Raw genomic sequence first — 22517 nt, forward strand, 5'->3', positions numbered from 1 at the left:
TATCATTGTTTCTGTTGGTTTAAACAGAGCACTGCCTCACAAAACAAGGGCATCAGATAAGTCACACTGTGTTTTTAGCTCCCAGATTCGGTTTGTGTGTGATTTTCTCATATGTGTGTGCAGTTTTTAACAGCCTGCTCCTGTGTTTTATTTCACATTGACCGAGCTTTTGTCTTTGCCCCTGGACATTCCTGCATTAATGATACACACATGAATTAATCACACAGCAAGGCAAACAGCAGCAAGCTCTATGATAATGCAAAACAGAGAGACGCCATTGGGCCATGCTTTTTCTACCACAGCTTGTTTTCTCACCGCAGCATCCATGATAATTAGAAGAACGGCAGTGATTTGTGCAGCAGACATGCATCGCTGAGCAGCCACAATATCAAGTTCTGCCAGAGACTCATTTCTCTCTAAACTAATGCTGAGAATATAGCAGGTGTGTGTGTGTGTGTGTGTGTGTGTGTGTGGGAGGGGAGGGGGGGGGATGCCATCGAGCAAAGCTTACAGCATACAGGTACAACTGGGCTTTTCTGCCAGGGAGCAACTGACTGGGGAAAGAATTGCAGAGATATGGCCCAGATCTTCCTGTTGACTTTGTCACAGCTATATAGTCTGCAGTGTGGATGCTACTGACGTAGCTGAAGGAATTTTAAAACTACTGACTCCCAGGACTGCTCAACTGGACTGCTCCATGACATATTAGAAGATCATTTTTAAGTAAATTATGCATGCATTCGTACTTCGTGCTTCCCTGGTGGCAGACTGTTCTGCAGCCATGTACACTACAACACTACAACTGCAGGTATCTTAATGCTGGGCTGGACAGTGGTGTGGTGATTAGCACTGTCTCCAGAAATAAGGTTCCTGGTTTTAACCTCAGGTGGGATTCTGTAGGGAGTTTGCATTACAATTACGATGATTACCATTACACTTTATTGTCCCCATAGGGAAATTTGGCTTGGACTCATGTGCTGTTACATTAACTGCCTTGTTGACATCAATACATCACACAACACAATAGCAAACTATTGTAGTCTACAAGCAACTGTACATATATAGAATAATACACATTTGGAAAAATCAAAATGTCATTACACAACCCCCACATCGCCTAAAGAGAATCTATGTGGCCATAAAAGACACTATTTAATATAATTTAAGATCTTCATAGAAATGGGGATAAATGAATTCTTTAAACAATTCAGTCTGCATTTTGGAACTTAGTATCTTCTACCAAAAGGTAATAAGCTCGTATTCTGGATAAAGGATGTGTGATGGGTCTGAAAAAAACTCTCTGTGCTTGTCAGAGTACAGACTGTTCATGGATGGATTGGTTACCAGTCCTCCCCATCACCTTCATGGTAGACTGTACCAGACGAAACCGTTTAGATTTTGCTTGTGCTGAGATTGCTCTACCGTGCTGACATCCTGTTCCTAATGATGCTCTCCAGCACAGCTTGATAAAACAAGAAAATAATTTTTTGATCCACACCAAACACCCTGAGTCTCTATAAAAAGAAAGTACAGCCTTTGCTGTAAACAAGAACACTGATGGTCAAGAAATGCATGTCCTCACATAAACCCACATCCTCACATTAAACCCATGTTCTGACATAAACCCTGTATTTATGTGGGTTTTCTTTGGCTTCTTCTCACGGGCCAAATATATTCATGTGCCCAATCAAAAAAGGGGTACAGCAAGAGTACATTTTTGTCCCCTAGGGTACAATCTGTATGTATGTACCTGCTAGGGCTCAAAATCATTCCTCAAGGTAACTATAAGCCTGCTTTTGTTTATTTTTTTGCATTTCACAGGCAAAAAAATGGGAAGGATGCCAGAATTTCCGATCTGACCCATCCTACTCTTTTGAGACCCTTTTGTTGGGGTCCCAATCTCACAGATCTGACCCAAAAGGGTGAATCTTGACACACTGCAATCCACTGATGGCTGAAAGAATCATCACTTTTTGTGTGACTTGGCACTAGGAACAAATGAGGAACAGCATCATGTTTAAATATTCTGGAGGAATATAGGGAGGGCATTGCATCACTATGACATCACACTGTTAACGTAGCTGACGCATCTATCACTTCCTTACAGGTCAGGGTACAATTGGCTGTGGAAGCACAACAGAGATCAGACCAAACAGTACCAAACCATTCCCTTCTTAGCTGGACCCCTTGGTGGAAACGGGATTTACATAAATGTACATTTATGTTCACAAGTAGTAAATGGCACATTACAAATAGTATATGTGCATTTTGATATACAGTGGCTTGCAAAACCTTTCCACATTTTCTTATGTTACGGCCACAAACATAAATATATTGTATTGGGATTTTATTTGAGAGACCAACACAAAGTGGCACCCAACTGTAAAGTACAAAGAAAATTATACAAGATTTTAAATTTCTTCGGCAAAAAAAAAGAAAAAAAAAAAAAAAGAAAAGTGAGGTGTTCAAAAGTATTCAGCTCCACCAGTGCTGTGTCTGTGCTGGGATATGCCCTAAATCACAACTGAAACTTAAAAACAAACCATTTTAGTGCAAATAGTTATATCCTTGAGTTTTACTGCCTTTTTTTTTAGAAATTAAAGGGAAGCAGAATAAAGGGTTATATTGGCTTAAACATTTCAATAAAGAAAAGGCTTTTGAAACAATCTTAAAATCCTGCAGCAACAAAAATGGTTAAAAGGATAAATGGATCAGATGAAATATAAGTAAGGGGGAAAGCAGTCTAGTTGGATTGGGTGTTAAATACATTTAGATGGTTCTGATTAAGCTTTTGCTGAGATTCAGCTCAGTAATGCTTATTAAAAGTAGACCAAAATCTTAAATAAATGTTTTTAAAAGCTGCTGTAATTGATATGTCTGTGACACAGTTTTATTTGTAAAAAGCTAAAGGAGAGATATAACTCTTTTTCAGCCTGGCTACAGAGGTGAAAAGCTTTTTAGAGTTGTACTCATTGTCTTCTGCTAACAATCAATAATATGTGGTTTACAAGCCTTCTTTGTGTGCTATTAGACTAATTCCTCCAAACCAGCCGATTAGTATCCTGTGCTTTAAAGTAAGTAAAAGAGCTATCCACTTCTGTCTCATAATCTTCTCTTTCAAAATGCCACAAGTAAAAACATCAGCTTGTGTTATGTAGAAAGTTTAGCTGGCTGTCTTGTTCTGTACTGCCACATGACTGATTTAATATTCATCTGGTCACAGCCTTTTCAGATAGACATCTATATTAAAGCTCACATTATCTTTCCCTCTTTGCCCTGCCTACCTCTCTTTTTCTCCCCTCTTTATTTCTCATCTGTCCCTTGCTTTCTTTCATTCTCTTTCTCTCCCTTTCTTTTGCCCTGCACAGACAGACACAACACATTTGTCTCCTTCACGCTCAGCTCCACAGCTGCAAGGCACGCCTTCAGTTTCAAGATAGCAGGGCTGGGATGCCAAATGAAGCTGTGTGGTTTATACTTGTTGTGGTTATTCACATGTTGAATCACTAGGGTTTTTTTTTTTTTTTTTTTTTTAAGTACCAACATGTGACAAAAACATTTCACATTGCTGCTTGGCTACAATTCTTCATGCTGAGCAGTATCTGTCTTGGCTGGTGGTTGACAAACAAGCCATTTAGTGAATGTCTCCACACCTGCATACCTTTTGATGACATCATTTATGTTACCAGAAACCCGCTGGACTCTTTCTTGTAGATGCTAGCTGCAGCAGTGGGGTCCTCAGATCTCTCACCCCCCAGTTTTCTCTATACAATAAATATATATATTTCCCTTTAAAAACTACCTTCCTAAAATAAGAAAAAAAAATTATGCCAACACTTAAAATTGGATCCAGTGAATATCTACTGTGACCCGACTGATAACAACAGCAAATAGAGCATTTCATTTCTGAATAGCAAAGTGAGTCTTGCAATCTCAACCAATAATCACACTTTATAATTAAATGATACACTGAGGCCAAGCTCAGTTAATCAAAGTACCAAAACAGCAATACCATGACAGGCACATTCAGCCCCGTTGGATCGCTTATAGCAGAACAACACAAACGTTCAGCGCAGCACTGATGCTTTCATTATAACTAACCTGCACAACTACTTTTCATGAGTCTAGTTTGAAAAAAACATACTAGAGCTCAACCAAACTGGTCCTGTTTAATTTTTTTTCCACTTTCTTTAGCTATATAAAACCTCTATTAGACCTTGATTACCTCTATTCAATCTATTAAACCTCTATGAGCTCTATTAGAAAAACCTAAGATAGTGAAATACTCTTAGTAAAAAAGTAAGTGTGACTCACTCCACTTTGTATGGATGGTTCAGCGTTGGACTGAGTTTAATAGCTGCAGATGATGCCTCCACAGGCAGATGAGAAGGGGGGACACATGAACCAGTGACTGCAGCGGTTTCTGTCTTGGTGTCGTCTCATTGCTGGAATCGTCCAAGCTCCTGAAAGTGATTAATTCTTCCAGCATGCCACCTAAAATGTGTCTTTCCTCATGTTATTGTTGAACCACTTTCTTAGGTTCATTGTCCAAAGATACCAGTCTATACTAATACTCAAACTAGCCAATAACTGACTGCCAATTATTGCAACAATTAAACACACACACACACACACACACACACAGCTTGCAAATGCAGAGGAAAGCTTTCTCAGCACCAAAAAAAGAACCAGTTTTTTCAAACCAGTAAAATAAAATTAGTTAACTATTTATAAATGTATTTATGTTAGAGATGTGACGTTCATGAACAAATCGATTCTTTTGAACGGTTCTTTTAAATGAACGATGGGAACCGATTCACAGCTGTGAGCCATTCATTTGTGAGCCATTCTTTTTATATAAAAAGTTTTGACACTGCCTTCATCAAATCAAATCAAACTTTATTTATAAAGCGATTTTCATGCCATAGGCAACACAAAGTTCTTTACACGATTAAAAACATTTATGCATATCTTAGTTCACATCTCATTGTTCAATAAAACAAAATAAAAACACTCAATAAAATCTTTGGCACAGTCACACGCACACACGTTTACACACACACGCAAAGCCCAATAATCCCCGCCCATAGGTACATATTTTGATTGTTTGTCATTCTTATATATTGTGAAATTTTGTAAGATATTGCGAGAACGAGCCAATCTTTTGAATGGCTCTTTGAAAGGAACGGCTCCTCAAGGAGCCATAAATCCCATCTCTAATTTACGTTCTTAAATTAATGATACATCCACTAGTTTAGATCACGCATGCCACTAGATTTGAAATCTATTAACAATTTTCACAAACAGAGGGAGAAAGTCAATGTATCGCACATACAACTCACTCATGCAGCAACACATAATGCAGAGTGTTGCAAAGCATCATGGGAAACTTAGCAATGGGCCTACTCCCAAAATGCTGAACACAGAAACTGCTATATTATATAAATTAAAATGAAAAGCTGGTTCTTGGAAAGAACTCAAGGAACTCATTTATGAGGCATTTCCCACTGGGGTCCGTCATAGCACCGGGTCTGGGTAAAGGGGACACTTGTGAGATTTCTTGAGATGCATTAATAAAATTGTGTTCCTGATGAAGAATAAATGAAAACAGCACATAACAAAAACTGAAAAAAAAAGTCAACAATGACTTTTTCAGGATAAATATGAATATCCCTTTAGAGCTGAACCTCTATTAAATCATAGTACAACATGTAAACATTATCTCTGCAAAGATCAACTATAATTAAAGCAAAGCAGGACAAAATTCAGTCTCTAAAATGGTCAATTTGGCACAATTTGATACAATTTGGCATCATGCGTTCTCAACATCAGCCCAATTGGGGGACCTTGGCTTTTAAAAGGTTGAAGTAAAAAAAATGTGGTTTTCAGGAAAAAAAAAATTGTTTTTATGTGTCAGGAAAAGAACAAGGGGCATTTTGAGAGAAGCTCTTTTGTATATAATAGAACTAAATCTATTGTCCACACAAATGTTAAAGTTCTTCAATGTAAAAGTTTCATAGGCGTGATTATGACAAAGAACGTGAGGGCGTTGAGGCTTTCACTGAACTCATAATTTGGGTCCTCTTGGTTTGCGCTGCAGAGAGGTGCTATTCCTCCTCCACAGCGTGCACTGTGAGAAATGTCAGTCGCTTTTACTGAAGCGATGGTTGACTCATATTCCTCCTGTTGAATTCATGTTTCTCCAGAACAAAAGATACTAATGCAATCCCCAGTTATCAGTTGTGGAATAACTGATAATCCACATCTGAACTGCACTTTTTTTTGTTTGTTTGTGTATAATTTAATCCTTTTCTGTTGTATTATTTTTATTACTTATTTAAGTAGTTGAGCTGCATTTATGGGGTTTGTTAGTTTTGTAATGCTAACTCTGGTCAAGACTCCATGAGGATTGTTAAGAAGCTGCCACCAATCATGACTGAACTACATAATGAAGTGGACCTGCTGTTTTTATTTTAAATAGCTTCTGCAGTATAACTCCCCAATACTGGAAAGATTTAGACAGTTTCTTGTTCGTGATGAACATTTTGACATGAAGATAATCAGGAATTTTCACAAGATGACTTGCATATATTTGAATGAACCACTCTGGAGTGTGTCCACAAAGAAAATAAGCTGAAAAATGATCTCACTTGAAAGACCTTATGAGTCCGACCATCCGTTCTCAAACTGCTACGCTGTACAATTGGTTTCAACACACCAAACGTTAGAAGCCCCTCTGTGCCTCCAACTGAGGGACGGTCATTAAAGCTCCCTTCCTCGGGAGCAAGGCCATTTTCTCCGAGTGCAGAACGGCGCTGAAAGGTGGATTCTCACAGCAGAAATGTAATCAGTGAGAGAGCGGGGTGACTGGCGCACGGAGGATCGACCCATCCCCTCCATCCCTCTCACCACAGGGAGGGAGACATGGTGTCCTCACAGCCCATCAAAAAGGCTATGAGGATGCCGGCGCAAGCAGCGAGGTGACCGCTTCACTTCTTTTTGGTCCCAGGTGGCCGACAGCGCAGGTGTAAACTAACTGAGTCAGTTTCAGGGGCCCCGCTGCCACTCATATTAGATGAACAAATTGACTCACCTCTCCAGTCAGTTGCATTTTTTCTCTAGCATCTAAATCTCTCTGTTATGTGTATGTGCATAGCCTTGATTTACTTCAATGGTGATAATCTCACTTCAGCAAATAACAGTTAAAAAGTCAGAATTTGTAGATAAGTCCTATGAAATGAGAACTGTGGGAGTTTTCTTTTAACATCTCACAGAAAAAAAGTCATGCAGTCATGAAAAAAAGCCACATTCTATTTGCCTCTTGCATCATGACCCAGTTTCAGTTAAACTTCAGCTGTGGCATCATATTTGACTCTAAAATACTTTTGTATGCTCAGGAGTTCATGGTCAACTCTATTACAGTAAAATGTCCAGGTCCTGTGGCTGCAAAACAAGCCCAAATCATCAGCCCTTCACCACTGTGCTTGAGAGTTGACATGATGTGGTGCTGTGAATTATTACCAGACATCTCCACTTTGGTCTCATCTGTCCAAAGGACATTGTTACAGAAGGTTGTTCAAAAGTTGTTCTTTTCAGAGTGAAAAGGCTTTTTCCTGGCAGCTCTTCCAAACAAGCCATCATTCAACCTATTTCTTATTTTGTCATAGGCTGAATGATGTTTGCATGTTTAGCATAAATGTTTATTTCTTGTTTTGTTGTAAACATTTATATTAAACATGCAAATGTAATTTGGGATGTGGCTCTTAAGTTTGTATTTTGTAATTTCTTCAATCAACTTTAAATTGCTTGTTGCTTTTCATCAATCTAGAAAGAATTTCCATTGTTTATTTAAGAATGTTGCTGATGTCTTTCCTCCATGTCTTTGTGTTAACACACACCTGAATGCTTCAGCCAAGCAAACTGCCCAAACGTCTGCTTTTAAAGAGATGCTCACACCTTTGTGTGTTTATTAGCATAGCACATTTCATGTACAAGACAATTCAAGGTGCTTAACATAAAACAAAAGCATTACTGATGCTGCAAAGAAAGCAATAAAAATGAATAAAATGCAGCAGTAAATAACAAGAAATCATAATAAAATCATAAATTAAAATGATTAAAAGCAACACAAGTTAAAAGTTAGTGTGCAGTTTTCAAACATTATTGCATGAGAAAAGAAATGTTAGTAACCTGGGTTTTTGGTGAAAGTTTAATCTCCACTGGCAGTTTGTTTCACTTGTTTGCAGCATAACAGCTAAATGCTGCTTCTCCGTGTTTAGTCTGGACTCTGGTCTGGACTAGTTGACCAGAGTCTTTGGATTTAAGAACTCTGCTAGGTTTATATTCTCTGAACATATCACAGATGTATTCTGGGTCTAAACCGTTCTGGGATTTGTAAAAAATCAGAAGGGTTTTAAAATCTATTCTGTAACTGACTGGAAACCAGGTTAAAGATGTTAAAACTGGTGTGATGCGTTCAGATCTCTTAGTTCTGGTTAAAACTCCAGCAGCAGCGTTTTGGATGAGCTGCAAATGTTTAATGCTCTTTTAGGGAAGTCTTATTAACAGACTATTACAGTCATCCAGCCTACTGGAGATGGATGCATGGATGAGTTTCTCCTGGTCTTTCTGGGAGACTAAATGTTTGATTCTTTTTATGTTTTAAGCTGGTAAAAAGCTTCTTAGTATCAGCTTTGATGTGCCTGCTGAAAGTCAGATCTGAGTCTATCAACTCTCCAAGATTACAAACTTGATCTGTGATTTTAAGAAAACAAAAATGGACAAATCTTAATATACATATAGATAGATAGAAAGATAGAGAGAAAGAGAGAGAGAGAGAGAGAGAGTTTAAAAACATGAAACAAAAACACATTAATGATTTAGTCTTTGAATGAGAAAATAATATACGGGTAGTAGAGAGAAATGTGGTACTTTGTGCTTGGCTGACACATGGTGAAATTCTGCTGATACACCTTGGATGACACTGATGTTGCACCCTTAAATCAGACAATTCAGCTTTATTTTGTCAACTTTTTTCTCCCTGCAGTGCTTATATATTAATTCCATTTTAGTTTTCTGTAGGCAGCTGCGACATAAAAAGTCACCACTCATAAACTCAATGGTTTGAACACATTTACCTGACTGGTGCTTTACATGTTAACCAAGAGCAACATGCACACCGTTTCACTGCATACAGGTAGGTGATACCATGTACCTCAAAACTGTCACACATTCCTACTCTGTGTACAACAATAAATCCAAGTATAACAATTAAAAAATTACTTTAGTAAGTCATTTAAATGACCAAAATAAAGAAACAAATCGACTCTGACAACAAACATCAGCTCCACTAAAGCTCCTCTAGAAGCAAGATGACCCCTCATACATACATACTTGACAAAAATGGCTTTAAGGTGCAGGTAAGAATTATTGATATCTAGTGGTAAAAATGGGCATAGAAATTACTTCAAATGCCCAGTTATAAATGGACGGTGGCCGTCAGTGGCCAAAATTCTTCAAGACATAGAGATGTTTTTTTATTTTAATCTGGGAGTAAATCCAGTGGCTTCTGGTGCAGCGATGTCAGCACTACAGGCCACTACTTCCAAATTGTGTACATTTTTACTGTCTCCTTTTATGTTCCCTTTCAAGCATTACTTATCCCAAACAGTGCTCTAGCACCTATCAAACAAAACTAGCACTGCAGTATGAAAGCTCAGAGGGTTTGTCCAGTCAGAGACACAGTAGTTAAAATGGTGGCATAAATATGGCAGCTGTCATGTATGTGGACCCACAGCAAGTAGATATAAATGGCTCATTCTAAGTGAAAAACAGTTATTTAAGTAAAGTGATTAGATGCCAATAGAAACACAGTTTTGATTGTTATATTATTTTTTCTGTCATTGACATTTGATTTTGTTACTTGGTGCACCTTTAAATGTTTCTCCTTGACAAGAATATCTATTGAATCTCTAAAATGTTTTGTGCCTCAATATTTCTAGGTCACAACAGCATACTCTGCATACATTATGGGCGGCAGCAATACGCTCCCATACTTGATGATATAATATATCAGAAAAAGATATGAAATTTGATTTGATGATAGTGCTGGATGGATCATTGCACTGTGTCCGACACCATGCAGTGTCAAATTGTTTGAACTTTATTGTTCATCATATAAATGAGCCATTTGAAGAGGAGGGATGCATGTTGCAGAGTCTGTGACCTGGTAACTGTGGTACAGATGGGGACTCAGAGATATTCTAAGAGGAAACAATGGGTCCAGTGCCATTATTTGCTAAGGACCAAAGTAAGAGTCACTGGTTTTAGCAGAGGCAAATGCCTGCTTTTCAAGTAATGAGTTGGGTAGAATACTACACAGACTGACAGCTACCTTGTTTGTAGGCAAAGTGTGTAGAATGGCTTCAGAGAGATTACTGAAGCTCACTGTGTGTGTAATGAAGCCCTGAGTCAATAAGACGCGCAGGCCCAAGGCCAGAGGCTGAGCCTGTGCGTCAGATGTGCAACATTCATGTGAGTCAGTGTGCATGCGCATGCCTGTTTTTTGACTGACAACCTGCAGGTCCCTGGACCTTCTCTGCTTCCCACTACAAAGCAGCAGACAGTTAGTTATGTGTGCCTTGTTAAAGGTGTGTCATCTTGACGTCAGTGTGATCATGGGAAATGTGACGTGTGTGTTCCTTTAACTGGTTGGGATGGCCACTGCTGGCAGCTGGCCTGTCAACCTCTGCAGGGAAGCTGGCAGACTGACAGGAGGAGTGGAGCTCTTCTGCTGCCGAGGAATAAATTGCATTTACAAGAGGTGAATGCCCAACACACACTCAAACATACAGATGGAAGTATTTGTGCTGGTCACAGAGTGGAGGGAGGTCAGATGAGGGTAGATAGTAAACTTATCTCATGCAGGTTGTTTCCACCTTGACTCTTTGAGCACACTGACAGAAAGATAAATAAGAAGAGTGATGGTGGAAGGCATAGTTCAGCATAGCAGCTGCACCTCCTTGAGTGAGAGTCAGGTCATCTGACATTGTAGGGTTCCAGAAAACAGAGTCAGTAGTTTTTAATGTCTTGGGACCGTTATCGCCTGCTTTAAGAGTTTGTTTGTCAGATCTCAATCTAAAGAAGCCTTTTCACAGTTTTTGATAACATGGCAGCAAAATCTAAAACGATACAAATCCAACAACCATGGCAGGGGGTCGACTTACTGTGATATCTTTTTACAGCAGAAACGTTGGGTGGAAGCTGCACAGATCTGCAATCTATAGGAGCTTTCTTTCCTATTCCATTTCTACAGTCATAAAAACATTTGTTTCCTCCCATCTGATCCCAATTCCTCTTTCTGCTGCTGCACCGCCTCACTGGTTTGTTGTTATGATGATGTTTGGTAAAGGAGCCTCTATTGATAGACCTCCTTGCATTTGTTTGATGTTCTAAACAGCGCCACATAATCTGCAGACGCTCTGCAGTGATCCAAACCTCTCAGCCTTTCATGGAGCTTTCTAGTCCAAAGCTTTTCAATTGCTTTTATAATTGAGTTTGTCTGCCGCCCCTGTGATTGCTTTGGATCTGACTTTGCTATCAAACAAGGCAATTACTGCCAAATCGCATATTTTCTGAAACAAAAAAAAGTTTTTTCTCAAAGAAATTATCATACAGCTATTGCAAAATCTCCTTCTGCTGTGCTCAAATTGTCTCACCATACATGTGTATACAGGAACTATAGCAGTTACAAAAGAAAAAAAAAGAAGACAGCTATCAATAATTAATTAATATGGGTTAATATGTTAACAAACTTATAGTGGTTGATAATTAGATGAGCCACAGTGCCTGATTCAGAGTTAATTACTAAGCCACTGTCTGTTCTGTAGGGCTTTAATGAATAATTAATTGCAAGACGCATGAATTATTTCTGCTTACCAAAGATAAACTAGAAATACATGCTTGTGTTGTTTTGTATTTATTGATGATGTTTGATTGGGGAAAATAAGAGTCATTGGAATCAACACCTCTTTTCAGCACAGCAATTCGCAAAGAAACCAATGCAGAAAGTGCAGAATCACAGTATGGGATCAATTACAGCTCAAACAAAATGCATAAGACTTGGCATTATTTGATTCTTTAATGCAGGCGTAGAATCAGATATCCAGTGAAATGCACACGCTTGTGCTCTCACACACATTCAGTATGTCTCACAGTGCCATTTCACAGAGCTGAGATTGAATAATCAGGTTTATTTCCCCTTCTTTGTTGCACATGGGCAACCTCACTGTATTCACACAAGTTGCATGTGGGGGTTTGTGTGCATGTGTATGGGGGAGTGAGAATTTCTCATCTGCAAGCATTCTGATTTATCCACACTATATTTGCATATGTGCACAATGTGATTAACTGCCATTCCTTATCTTCTTGCAAAGTTACTTCATTGCACGCATGCATGCACACACACCAACGGACACGTGGCTTTGCAGACTCTGTGGTGTGCACGCACTCACATAGATTCACACATTCACATGCAAACAGAATTGTGCATTCTCAAGGAGGAACGCTGAAAGTAAACAGTAAACCGTGCACGCAGCCAAACACTCTGGAACAGTGTTTTATTCGGCTTCACTTACAGTTGGACTGTAGCAGTTAGAGAACCCTCCAGGCTTTCCCAAGCTAATATGGTGGACTTTATTTATGACCAGAGTTCCTCTCTGGGGCCAGTTGTGCTGGTGAAACTGTCCATCTGTTTACATTCACTTGTCAGTCACATAGAGTTACTTAGTGCAAAATGCCATCGGCCATAGTCAACTGCAGCGAGCATCATTTAGATGCTGTAATAATACGTCAGTTTGTATCATTAACGCCCACTGGGCCTGGGGAGACGGGAGGGCAGACTGAATGACTTATTGGTGTGCATGCATGTGTGCGTGTGCCTGACTCTCTCCTGTGTGCATATGTGCTGTGGTTGCGTGGGTGTCTTGAAAGTTTTCAGGTAGACATGGAACTTCCAAACATGCACACATTATTCTCTCCAAACACAGGATTTAAATATTTTTTTCCTGTTTTGTTTTGCAGAATGTGGGCTCATTTCACAAATAGGTGGTTGTTATTCTTCCTGACAGACAACAGTGTGTCTGTACAAGTTTAAAATTGTCATTTCCATAGCAGCAGCTCATTAAAGAGCTCCAGCGTTAAGGTTTTAAAGGTAAAAGTAGTGTAAAAATCAAACTTGAATACCAGAAGGCTTACTTCCTGTGCTCTTGAGGGCTCAGGTGTTAACAGTGGGTACTCACAGCATACCACATCCTGATGTTACTACTTTCACTGCTAAATGAGACACTAATCCACTGCTTATGTTATAATTAGTATTTCTCACTTCATCTTATTTCTCACCTTACACCTTTCCTTGCCTCTTTCTCTCTGCTTGTAAAACTCCAGTGGGTCCTTCTCTACAAATAGCAGTAATCAACACAATAAAATGTTATCCAAGATCCTTCTCTGAGGCATTAATCAGACTGGATTGGATTGCAATGCCACCGGGGGTCCTTTTAACTGATAATCTTCTGACAGGGACACAGAACAAAGAAAGCCTTTGACTGGGAGAGATTGCCCTGTAATGGTTAATTTAGCCAATTCCTCATCATGTTTGTTTTGTCTTGCCCCCCTTCTTCTCTTGCCCACTTATTTTGCTTTCTCTTCTTCCTTTTTTGACTGCATGGTGTCCTTGAATCTGGGCTGAATATGAAAAGTATCACTGTATCATCATCTCTTTTCCTCCTCTCCCTCTGTTTTCTAAGGTCAACAAACCTCCATCTAATTCACTTTTGAATGATAGAATCAAACCTAACTTAAGCCAACGGTCTAATTCCCTCTGGAGTTGAGATTTAGCTCAGTTACTCTACTAGTGTGTCTGCCAGCTTCGAAACATGAACATCTGAGTGCCAGTTTCACCCAGGGAGAAACGGTAAATCTTTTGATGTCTGCTGAGTATCCTTTGGATATAGGGAGGGGTAGTAAATTCCCTTAATGCAGCGCACAGCTATATCCACAGCAGCAGAAAATCCAGCCCCTGACGAGGAGAATGTGGACTAATCTACCGCCTTTTCAATCAACATTGTGAAATACTCTTAAGCAACACATAAACTGGTGTAAATCCTTTCACAAAGCTATAACGGCCATCTTTCTTTATTGTTGTGCTTGTGTGGGTATAAATAAATCAGCCTGTTGTATCAGCCTTGTATTTTTCTTTAATGATATATTGGCAGCTATTTAGAGCCTTCTTGTGTGAACATGAAGACATGCTGAACCTGAATGAGTATGCATACTGAAGATGTCATAAAAGAATAAACAATAGAGAGGAGGAGGAAGGGATAAAGGGAATTTAGGATAGAAGTCAAAGGAACCAAAGTAGGCGAGAAGAAAGAGTGATATCCAGGGACAAAGGGAGAGAAATCAGTATTGAGAAAGAGTCCTGCCTGCCTTGGTCATGTCCTTGTGCAGGATTTATGAGCTCTAAGATCAGGGACAGGTTTAGGGTAAAAGTGTTAGGAGAAGGAATGGATGGGAAAGTGAAGGAAAAGTAAGAAGAATAAGAGGATGGTGATACAGCAGGAGGAAAATACTAAATTTGGGTCTTAAGTAGACCGAAACTGTAATGTGGGTTGAGGTACCTGTCCTGAATGAGATCTACTAAAAAGAGGGGGAATAGCAAAACCAAAAGGGATGCAACGAAAGTAAGAGGGGGGAAAATGAGGTGAACAGATTAAAACAGAACCCGGACAATACTGAAGGATTTAAGGTCATCAATTTTATTAGGACCTGCAAGATACAAGGAGCACAACAACAAAAAACAAAGCAAAGGACAAGAAGGAAAAAAGAGAGGGGAAGAGGGCACAACAAGAGAGAAGGAGAAGATCAAGTTAGGATGATGGAGAGCAGAGGGAAGCTAGAAGAGGAGAGGATATGTGCTGTTGGAGAGCATGGTGAGGCTGTGTGGGTGGTGTAATCTGTCTATGTCACAGGGATGATGAAGAGGGCCAGGAGGGAGAGCTCTGCAGTTCACCTTCTGGCCTCTGGAGGAAACACGGTGACCCTGGCCCTCCCCCCTGCCCACCTCCCGTCTGCAGCGCCACTTCACTTGCACAATTTATGACTCACAGGGTTGGTCCAGGGTTGCTCAGTCTAAGGACATTGGTGAATCTAGTTGTGGTGGCGGTGCTCTTTGATTGTGCGTGAGAGAACAAAATCTCCAGGTTAAAAAGCATTTGTATGGCCAGGAGGATGAAATGATGGCACATGGGGTGAAGGGCAGAAGTGATCTCTGTCCCTGGCTTAGAGAGTGGTTGCAGAGACAGCTCAAAAAGAGAAAGGATGACAGAATGAGAGAAAAATCAGGAGGAAATGCTAAAGATGACTGAATAAAAGACTAGCTGGTATTGTTCTGCATTCTGATTGTGTCACTCCACTGTCCATTTTATCATGAGGTGCTCCTTCAGGGTCAGATCCTCAGACGGTACATAAAAGATGACCGTAACCACAGTGATTTCATCTATTAGTTTGTAGACAGGCATTTTGAAGCCTGGAGATTTTGCAGACAGAAATGGCGTGCAAAGAATGGCCCCATACAAGAACAGGAGGACACTACACATTGTCACTGGATAATTGACTTGCCCTTTAAGCATCTACTCCAACACTAACTTATGAACCTTCAAGTCTTAATACAATTCCAATCTGTGAGTTACATAAAAATCGACAAGCCTCCATCTAAACAATTAATTTCTTCACACCTTTAAATAAAACCAATTTCCTCTAAAGATCTGCTATGATAACATTCAGCCCCTTATAACCATGCAACTCAAGATTGACACCCAGTGTCAAATCACAAGTTCATTCCATCTTCTAATATGAAATTACCATACCCACTATTGCATAACACTACCCATCACCTTATAGACACACCTAGGATGATAAATAACTCCAATCTTTAGGCATGCACATCTTTTTCTCCCTCCAAACCTTTGCCACCATAAAGGGAACCACTATTGATTGCTTAAGAAAACTGCGGACAGCATAGCCACTGCCATCAACACCACCTAAGACCACTACAAGCCATAGACCATCACATTCCACCGGGCTGGAGAGAAGTTGGATACACTACCATGGGCAAAATCTGGCCTCCTTGTCTCTGCTGCTGACTGGAAACTCGAAGTGGATCTTGGCAAAAAGCCAAATAACAGCCAGGATAACATCAACACGGCTGCGACCAGATATCACTACAGTGTCAAATTCCACCAAGCAGTTGATCATCCTGGAACTCACTGTGCCCTGGGAAGAGCATATAGTTGAGGCCAATGAGAGGGAGTGTGCCAAGTATCAGGAGGAAGAGTGTAGGAGGCAAGGCTGAAGAACTTCCTGTGAACCTCTGGAGGCAGGCTGCCAAGGATTCACAGGAAGCTCACTCTGCAAAGTGTTCACACTGCTGGGCCTCACTGGGGAGGCAAAGAGAAGAGCAATTAGATCAGCAAATGAAGCTGCAGAGCAAACCACAAGGTAGCTATGAATCAAGAGGGCAGATCTGTGGACACACGCTGCTGGGACACAGCCTGCGGTCTGATCAGCCCCGGTCGGGTTGCCTGGGCAAGGGTGTCTGATGCTGGAAGGCCCAAAAACACTCAGTGACCCCAGGTTACATCACTGATGATGTAAACCTCTGTAAGATATTTAATTCACCTTAAACCAGATTTTTGTTCTTCCCCTTGCTTTTTTCCTTTTTGGTCGTCAGTCATTTTTGGCAATATTACCCCCTAGCAAGCATGACATTGTCCAGACGGGTTGGCCTTCTTGAGTAGTGCAGTGTGATACCAAACCAAACCAAACCTAAAAGAAGGTTTGTCATTTCTCGACATTCCCTGCCCAATCAAACTGAGTTCCATGACTGACTATCCAGGTGTGAATGCTCCCTCAAAGTGCACACACCACATAGGATATTCTATGAGCCAACTCTACCAGATGCTTAGTAGTTTTCATTTCTGGCTTAAATTGTGTACTGTCCTGGCCAGGAGTGGCCAAGATGCAACATGAAAATATCCCACTTTCCTCACATCTCAAGCAGCCACAGATACATTGTTAAACTTGAACAGCATGAAGGGTTTACAAGTTGGAAGTGATAACATGAGCAACATGTAAAATGTAAATGGAGTTTACAGTAACTCCAAGCAATGGCAAAATGAAACCATTAAAGAAAGAAGAAGAAGAAAGAACAAGAGGAAAAATCAATGAAAATAAAATGAAGAAAATCAATGAAAATAAAATAGAAGCCCACCTCCACAAACTCCAAGTAGCGTCAAGCATCTCATATGTTTCAAACTGTGTGACTGGTTGGAAGGAGATGGAGATAAGTGGCTCTTCTGCCTCAGGTCTTTATAGTTGATCTGTTTTCAAGGAGCCAATCTTCTATAAGCTGCTGGAAGTTGAACCAGTTACAGCTTAGCACCTATTGCCTAAGGACACAACGACAGATTGACTGGGGGACAGGATTCAAACCCCAACCTTCTAATCATTGGACGACCTGCTCTAGCATCTGAGCCACTGCCAGCCCATACCTCTCTAGCTTACTTCGGACTAGCTGTTGTTCATAATCAATACATCGCAAGAGTCGACTTAAGTTAATGTTACTCCCTCTTTAATTCATTTGGAAATTTAACATTGTTCAGGTGTTATTTTAAAGTGTTGGCTGTGTTTTCTCTGCTGGTTTAGCAGTTAAAATGCCATCAGTTTTCCATCCTCTTTATAAGTAATGTGTGGTAATCATTTGGCCAATTGTGTCATGGTAAAAGTTTAAATCTGTGTTAAAGAGTATTGTGGTTACTCCTTCATACCTTAGTTTTCTCATGTATTTCCTAAGTTATATATAGACCACCAGTTTAAAGAAGATAGATAGATAGATAGATAGATAGATAGATAGATAGATAGATAGATAGATAGATAGATAGATAGATAGATAGATAGATAGATAGATAGATAGATAGATAGATAGATAGATAGATAGATAGATAGATAGATAGATAGATAGATAGATAGATAGATAGATATTTTTCTATACTAAAATGTAGAATCCAGTAGTCACATATTCTTCTTATCTCTCTTCAGACACATTTTTTAAATATTTCAACCAGCCTCACCCCCAGCATCATTTGCTCCTCTCCTCTCTACCAAAGCACAGTCCAGGTACATAGCATCATGACTAAAGGTTTCACCAATACACACTGAAAGATGCTTATCTGAACTCCAGCTTATTCAAACCTACCAGAGGTCTCTGATGGTATAAAAACATCTCAGTGGGCTTTCCACCACAAGCAGCAACCATTCTGTCATAAAACAGTTACATGACGCTATTATGGATTACTTTGTATCACGGAAGTGTAAAGAAGTAAGAATATAAAGTGATTTTTTTTAGGTGATGTTGAGGCCTTTATGTCAACAACATGCAGACATATTCCTCTGTTGGAATAAATAGCAGCAAATCAACAAGATTTTTTTTCTTTGTAATACTTTGTACGATAGTTGTGGGTTGTTGTGTCTGCGCTGGGTTATTTAATATTATCTCACTTGTTTTCACATTCAGTATTTTTATTTTGCATGTAAAAACATTTTTATTCCTTTTTAAATGATATTTTATGTTGTGTTACTCGTTTTTTCGGTGTAGTTTTTTTTGTGTGTGTTATTTTCTACTTGGAAAAAACGCAATCTTTAATACATATAGCACCACACCTTCCCTTTAAATCTAACAGGTAAATTGATCCAAACTTATGACTGGTAGTCTACATGCAGCTTCTAAATGTATAAAGATCAATTGTGAAATTGACTGCAATTCAAGGGGGCGCTAGCTAAAATCTTGCTTAGTGCAACAAATTGCTCAGGGCACTGCCTGCTACAAAGTTCAATCGTTCATTGCACATAAACACCTATGGAGGTCTTGGAGGGGTCTGAAGGTTACTCACATGCTATTTGGTGAGAGGCAGGCCACACTCTAGGTCGTCAAAATCAAGACAAGACTAAATCAAAAGAGTAATTTAGAATAATTAGTCTGTACAATGACATATCTTTTCATGGGTCTTTTTCAATATTGCATAATATTTTTGTCACAATGGTGCCAGGACCTGAGAACCCAGATGCAGTCGACAGTAGGCAGAAGAGCATGAAGACTAAAAATCTTGAATCAAAGAAAAGAAAGTGAGCTTCACAAAAAACAAAAATCCAGGTTTTAAAACAGACTGTTGTTAAAATCTCATTGTAGCTTAAGCAGAAACTGAACAGGAACAAAGACGAAGATCTGACATAGAACAAAGGAAAGAAGGAGTATATAAACACTGTGGGGAGTAAAGGCTGAGGCTGTGCAGGTGTGGTAATCGACAGCAGAACTCAGGTGTGAAATGCAGACAGGAATCAAAAGGGACATATCTCTTACAAGATATAACAGGAAACAGTAACTGGAAATCAAATAGAAGCTTTATGGAAATGATGAAGGTACAAACTACTAAGACCAAAACTTATCTAGGAGATAACACAGAATAATATGAATTCAAGAAAAGGATAAAATCCAAAACAACAAAATGCAGAACTCCACCATATTAAATGCACCATGACAATTTTAAATGCATTTAAAAGTTGGTGTATGTGTGTGTGTCCCAGGCAAGTTTGCCAACACATTTTCTAAAACAACACTTATACTCAAATGCTTTATGCCCACATTATGCTTCACCATCAAATGGATGCTGTAAAAGATAAATAGGTAAATAATTCTACAAGTAATCACTCAAACCATTAAAAAAAAAAAGTTTTTTACCATCCTTCATGCCTCCCTATGCCATTTGATTATTTCAGCTTGGCGCCGTTCTCTATTTACACCATTTAGTTTTGTGATTGATTTTTAGGTTTCGTCTCCATAAAGTCCTTTGAGGCATGCCAAAGACAAAGAGATCTACACATAAATCTGACACGATTTAACGATGAGCCATAAACAAAATGTGTTTGTAAATAAAAGGACTGAACTGGAGATGGAAGATAGGAAAACTAAAATATTGTCATTGATGCTAAGTGAAGGCAATCAAGGGGAATTGGCAGCAATGCAGTATAAGAGGTGAGGGCAGAATCATGGAATATTATTGCAGAAGAGTTGAGTCAAAGGGCTATTCTCTGCATGGAGATGAGATAGGAATGAAGGTCGCTCCTCATCCATAACAGATGATTCATAGTCTGCCCTGACCTTTAATACCTGGACTTAACTCTTCCTCTATCTCTGCTCTGCATCTACTGCAGAGTTCAGCTGCAAGGAGAGTTCAAGTATATGCTGCCCCATGGCAAAACACACTTGCAAAGCTTGTGCCCACATGTAGAGAGCAAATACAGATAAACATATACACATGCAGGCATTCACTCGTATGTTTAAAGAGTGCATACTCATTTAAAATGCACATTTGCACAAGTGCCAAATGTCAAAAGTTCACTGCGGCACCCTGCTCACATCTAATGTGACAAATAACTTCTTCCTCTAGTTGCATTGTTCTAATCCCTTTAGTGGGCTCTGGAATGGAAATATAATTACATTTCTGTGGTGCAGTGCTTTTGATAAGACAGCCGCTTGCTGAGCTGAATGTCTAACTGAGTTGGATGTCTTGCAGAAGCCCTCTTCTCTCTCCTCTGTTCCCTTCTCCTTTGCTCATGCTTCTCTTTACCTCTTCTCTTCCCCTCTATTTCCCTTCCTCTCCTTTTTTCCTTGTTTTCTCCTTCTCCTGTTTCCCCACTCTTTCCCTCTCTCATCATCTCTTTCTGACTCTCTCTTGCAGGTATTGCGGTGGATAAGAGAGGTGTTGTCTACTTCGTTGATGGCACCACCATTCAGAAGATTAATGAGAGGGGTTTGCTCTCCACTGTGATTGGTTCAAACGGACTGATGTCGACTCAGCCGCTAAGCTGTGATGCACGCATGGATATCAGCCAGGTAAGCTAATAAAGCTGAGAGACTAGTAAAAAGCAAGAGCCAGCCTTTGCTCTGAAATATTCTTCCCCCCTGCTAATCTGTGAAAATATAAGATTCCTGCAGGATGTCTGTTGGCTAATTACAGTCGTTAAATCAAAATAGAAATGAATCACAAAGTGCTTGTTGTTCTCTCACAATCAGTAATCATTTTGTCAATTTATGTAACTCAGGTTTTCCTACAGAAAATCTTTGTGACTCATTAAAGAGCTTCTTTGTATTAAAATCAGCTACTGCACAGGTTCGATCAGGCAGCCTTCAGAGCACACTGCTAACTAATATCAGGCCTATTAAAGCAGAGGATGAATTATAGATGAGCTACAGGCTCTATAGAGGGATATCTGCCCACTCACAGAGATGTGAGTGCCTGTGTATGCGTGTGTGAATATGCGTGTTGAAGCCAGGTGAATTCCCAAAAGTGCTATTTTATGTCTCAGTACCTCTGCAATGTTACAGTTTCTCTGTTAGTTAGTCCCTGGTATGATCACATCGGTTGCATTTGTCCTCCATCTGCATTCGTTCTCTTACACCACTGTGACCTCAGTGTGCCGTCTATATTGATAGAAACTCCTCTAGCCCCGACAAGATAAACATTAGAGCAGAAATGGTAAATGGGCAGCACAGTCCCTCAACTCTTAATTTAAGGTTATATTGAACTTTACATGCCCCTTGTATTTGTTTAAGGAACTACAGTATAAACTAATATGGTGGAGTTTTCTGAAGTCTAAAATCACTAACATACAGGGGTGTAATGTAAGGGTGGGGACATGGGGGTCATGTTCCCCTTTAGAGCTGAAATGATTCCTTGAGTAACTTAAATTACTTGATTACAGAATGCAATACTATGCAAATATTTGCTTTGATGCTTTTTGTCCACGTAAATACCTTTTTCTCAGTGTTTCTCTGACAGTTATTTCTTTTACACATCGTGCCTACATGCTGCTTCATAGCAGCTTTGATTTGGTGGTACGATGGAGGAAACTGCAGAAAGAGAAAGAGATAAACTAAAGTTCAGCACTATTCAAACAAAAAAGGGAAAATGCCACACAGTGTACCCACTATAGAACTGTATTAATTTCCTACAATAGTACAACCTCAGTGTTCCAGCATCTCATCAGGAAGCAGCTATAGCAGTATACACATGCATTGTGATTCATTTTTTCCTCTTTTAAATTGCTATTAATGATGTTGTTTCCCAAGTATTTCTTTTGTTTGCTGCAGCCCTTATCCCCTTTTTTCTTTCAGAAAAACACTTGATCCCTCAACGCTCTAAAAAGCTAATGCTATCTTTAAATAAATGGATATAGTCCTCTATATTCTTCCAGTCTCTCGTTACAGATGTCATATAGAAGATAGGTTTGGATAGGTTTGAGGTAAATGCTGCTCTTTTCATTTTGCTAACTTTATGTAAAAGCAGTTTTCACATATTATAACAACATATAACTGTTAATGCAATATGAAATAGCTACACTGATCT

At 39.5% G+C, this 22517-nt stretch overlaps 1 protein-coding gene across 1 annotated transcript in view; it reads left to right on the forward strand.

The window, feature by feature from the left end:
• tenm1 (teneurin transmembrane protein 1) overlaps window positions 1–22517 on the forward strand; it is a 218828-nt gene that overhangs the window by 167874 nt on the left and 28437 nt on the right. The window contains exon 23 of the mRNA XM_041990455.1: window positions 20850–21004. Coding sequence (XP_041846389.1) covers window positions 20850–21004 — 155 coding nt within the window. The remainder of the gene's footprint in view (window positions 1–20849; window positions 21005–22517) is intronic.

Source organism: Melanotaenia boesemani, chromosome 7 (genome assembly GCF_017639745.1).
Source record: "Melanotaenia boesemani isolate fMelBoe1 chromosome 7, fMelBoe1.pri, whole genome shotgun sequence".
NCBI lineage: Eukaryota > Metazoa > Chordata > Actinopteri > Atheriniformes > Melanotaeniidae > Melanotaenia > Melanotaenia boesemani.